At 35.7% G+C, this 3,666-nt stretch overlaps 1 protein-coding gene across 1 annotated transcript; it reads left to right on the top strand.

Annotated features, from left to right (window-relative positions):
* The first annotated feature begins 278 nt into the window (after window positions 1–278).
* On the top strand, window positions 279–3,282 carry LOC113367788. Its single transcript, XM_026609371.1, has 3 exons — window positions 279–804; window positions 877–993; window positions 1,328–3,282. Exons 1-3 carry the CDS (start codon window positions 279–281, stop codon window positions 3,280–3,282), a joined length of 2,598 nt encoding a protein of 865 aa, XP_026465156.1.
* The last annotated feature ends 384 nt before the right edge of the window (window positions 3,283–3,666 follow it).

The raw sequence follows: 3,666 nt of genomic DNA, 5'->3' as shown, positions 1-3,666 counted from the left end.
AAGTTCAAAAATTCTGGGAACTGGAAGCGTGTAGCGATATACAACATTTTACCGAATCAGAAAAACAATGCGAACAGCATTTTGTTGCCAATACAACGCGGGCAAACGACGGGAGATTTATAGTTAAAATTCCGTTTACAGACAATATAAAAAAAATAGGGAATAGTAAGCAAATCGCGTTTAAACGTTTTATTTCACTTGAAAACCGTTTACGAACAAACAAAAATCTATTTAACGAATACAAAAATTTCATGAATACTTATATAACACTAGGGCACATGAGCGAAGTCAACGAATCTTCCGAACCCGCGACGTGTTTCTATTTGCCTCACCACGGGGTGATAAAACCAGACAGTTTAACAACGAAATTGCGTGTAGTGTTCGATGCATCTTGCAAAACCGATGCAGGCCTGTCGTTGAATGAACTACAACTTGTTGGACCCACAATTCAAAACAATATTTTCTCTATTATACTAAGATTCAGAAGACATGCGTTTGTACTTACAGCTGATATAGAAAAAATGTACAGACAAGTTTTGGTTCACGAAAACGACAGAAAAATGCAAAGAATATTCTGGAGGGACAATCCTAGCAGCAAATTAAAAATTTATCAATTAAATACAGTAACATACGGAACAGCATCTGCGCCGTTTTTAGCCATACGCTGTTTGGAGCAGTTAGCCAGAGAAAACATAACTAACTATACAAAGGAATGCGAAATTCTCAGAAATGATTTCTACGTTGACGATTTATTAACTGGAACTGATAACATATCCGAATTATTCACTATTAAAAATAACCTTTGTAATATTTTACAACAAGCTAAATTCAATCTATATAAATTTAATTCTAATTATTCAAAACTTTTAAATGCAGATAATCCAACTTTAAACATCGGTGAACAAACTATTAAAACTTTAGGTATATCTTGGAATTCGGTAACAGACAGTTTTGAATTTGACTACAAAAATATAAAAATAAATCAAATAGTTAGTAAAAGATCAATTTTATCGGCAACAGCGCAAATGTATGATCCTATGGGCTTTTTATCTCCAATTATCGTCATACCAAAACTAATAATTCAAAGCCTATGGCGATTAAACTTATCATGGGACGAGCCCATTCCTTCGGAACTAGAAAATAAATGGAAACAGTTTTGTTTCGAAATAAAATCTATTAAAAACTTGAAAATTGAAAGACATATTTTGTAATAATCGTATAAACACAGAATTACATGGCTTTGCTGACGCATCAGAGCAAGCTTACGGCGCGTGTATATATGTACGGTCTATTAACAAATATTCTGAAATTAAAATCAAACTAATAGAGGCAAGATCTCGAGTAGCACCATTAAAAAATATTACACTCCCCCGTCTCGAGCTTTGTGCGGCACAACTGCTAGCAAATCTTGCGCAAATAACGAAACGTGCATTAAATATCGCGTTTGACAAAGAATTCTATTGGAGCGATTCCACTATCACTCTTTCGTGGATAAGATCTCCATCTTATAAATGGAAAACCTTCGTTGCCAATAGAGTTTCTGATATTCAAACAAAAACCGACGCAAATAACTGGCTACATGTCCGATCGGAAGACAATCCAGCGGACCTCATATCACGCGGGTGCTATACACATGATTTATTGAATTCATCCTTGTGGTGGGCAGGCCCATCTTGGCTACAAAATCTAACTGAAACACAGCGACGTGCAACTGACAATATTTCAATTCCTGAAACTGATGTCGAAAGTCGAATCACAAGTTTGACTTGTACAAAAATTAACAATAACGAACATTTTTTCTTATACTCTTCCCTTATTAAACTCGTGCGCGTAACTGCTTTTTGTTATCGATTTTTACAAAATTTAAAACTAAAGAAGAAAGAAAAAGAACTACTGTATGGCCCACTCACGGTCGATGAATTCAATAATTCACTAAACAAGTTAATAAAAATATCACAATATGAAATATTCAAACAAGACATAGATATAGTCGCGCGTGGGGAAGCATTACACAAATCGTCGAAATTAAAATCATTAACACCGTTTTTAGACAAAAATGGAATATTGCGCGTCGGCGGTAGGATAAAGAATTCAAATTTACCGTATGATAAATGCCATCCGATAATACTACCAAAAAATCATCAATTGACTATTCTAATAACTAGGCATGAGCATTTAAAACTGTATCATTGCGGAGCACAGATGTTATTAAATGCGTTGCGTAATACTTATTGGCCTATCGGAGGCAGAAACCTGACAAGATCGATCGTGAAAAAATGCGTAACATGTTTTAAGGTAAAACCCACATTTATTAATCCAGTAATGGGCAATTTGCCTAAATATCGCGTTACACCGCAGTCACCTTTCTTTATATGCGGAGTAGATTACGGAGGTCCTATCTTATTAAGAGATCGTCAAACAAGAGGATACAAAAAATTTAAGGCTTACATATGTTTGTTCGTGTGCCTTGTTACAAAAGCAATACATATCGAATTAGTATCTGATTTAACTACGAATAGTTTTTTAGCCACTTTTAAACGATTTATGGCGCGACGCGGAAAACCTCGCGAAATCTATTCCGATAATGGAACAAATTTTATAGGCGCAGCATCAGGATTAAAGGAGCTTTATAAATTTTTACAACAAAAATCAAATCAAAATAAGATTGTTAATGATATGACCAACGAAGGCGTGTCATGGAAGCACATTCCACCAAACTCTCCTCATTTTGGAGGAATTTGGGAGGCGGGCATAAAGTCGTGCAAGGCTCATTTAAAGCGAGTATTGGGTAATGCTATTTTAACTTTTGAAGATTTTTATACGGTTTTGACACAGATCGAAGCAATATTAAACTCGAGACCAATCTCTCCCTTAAGCTCCGATCCCAATGACTATGATCCCTTAACTCCTGGTCACTTTCTTATTGGAAAATCCTTAACATCTACTCCCGATCCATCAGTGCTTGAAACCCTTGATAACAGGCTTTCTCGGTATCAACGACTACAGAAACTTGTGCAACATTTTTGGAAGCGTTGGCACAAAGAATACGTATCGGAGCTGCAGGCAAGAACAAAATGGCAAGTTCAACCATCGCAACCAGCTGAGGTAGGCGATATGGTAGTGGTCAGAGAAGACAATTTACCTCCACTACACTGGCGATTGGGGCGTATTCTTGACACACATCCAGGAGATGATGGACTTGTGCGTGTTGTGACAATCAAGACACAAAATGGTGTACTCAAACGTGCAATTAATCGAGTTTGTGTGTTACCAAAACAATAGACAATATAAATCAAACCAATAGACTGTTATTAACTCAAAGTGTTAAACTATAATTCTAATTTTGAAATCATATACCCTATATTATTTCAAGGGGGGGAGAATGTTCACGCCAAATTAGACGTGACAACGCTGCACTCATATTTTTCTAAGAAAATATTACATTTGCAACGACGCATAGGCAATTTGCATCTCAAGATTCAACTACAAAGGGTCCTGCTAGATACCTGAAGCCGGCACTAACAATATAGTCTTAACCCGGTCGCCAAGCTATCCACATTCAAATATTCCAATATTATATCAATATTAAAACTTTATCATACAAACAGTGTAAATTATATTCTACAAATAAATAAGTGTAAATCTATTTGTTATCAATCAATATTT

The sequence above is a fragment of the Ctenocephalides felis genome, unplaced genomic scaffold (assembly GCF_003426905.1).
Source record: "Ctenocephalides felis isolate EL2017-DRISC unplaced genomic scaffold, ASM342690v1 CF-g0.4_SCAFFOLD_00734, whole genome shotgun sequence".
Classification (NCBI taxonomy): Eukaryota; Metazoa; Arthropoda; class Insecta; order Siphonaptera; family Pulicidae; genus Ctenocephalides; species Ctenocephalides felis.
Note: the sequence above shows the minus strand (reverse complement) of the source record. Positions and strands in the feature narration are given on the sequence as shown.

What these genes read in the sequence shown, in the direction of transcription:
- LOC113367788 (XM_026609371.1), top strand. Translation starts at nt 279, where the DNA reads ATGAGCGAAGTCAACGAATCTTCCGAACCCGCGACGTGTTTCTATTTG. An exon ending in CACTATTAAAAATAACCTTT is followed by an intron (nt 805 to 876) that starts GTAATATTTTAC and finishes TTTTAAATGCAG; the next exon opens with ATAATCCAACTTTAAACATC. An exon ending in AAAAATAAATCAAATAGTTA is followed by an intron (nt 994 to 1,327) that starts GTAAAAGATCAA and finishes TCAAACTAATAG; the next exon opens with AGGCAAGATCTCGAGTAGCA.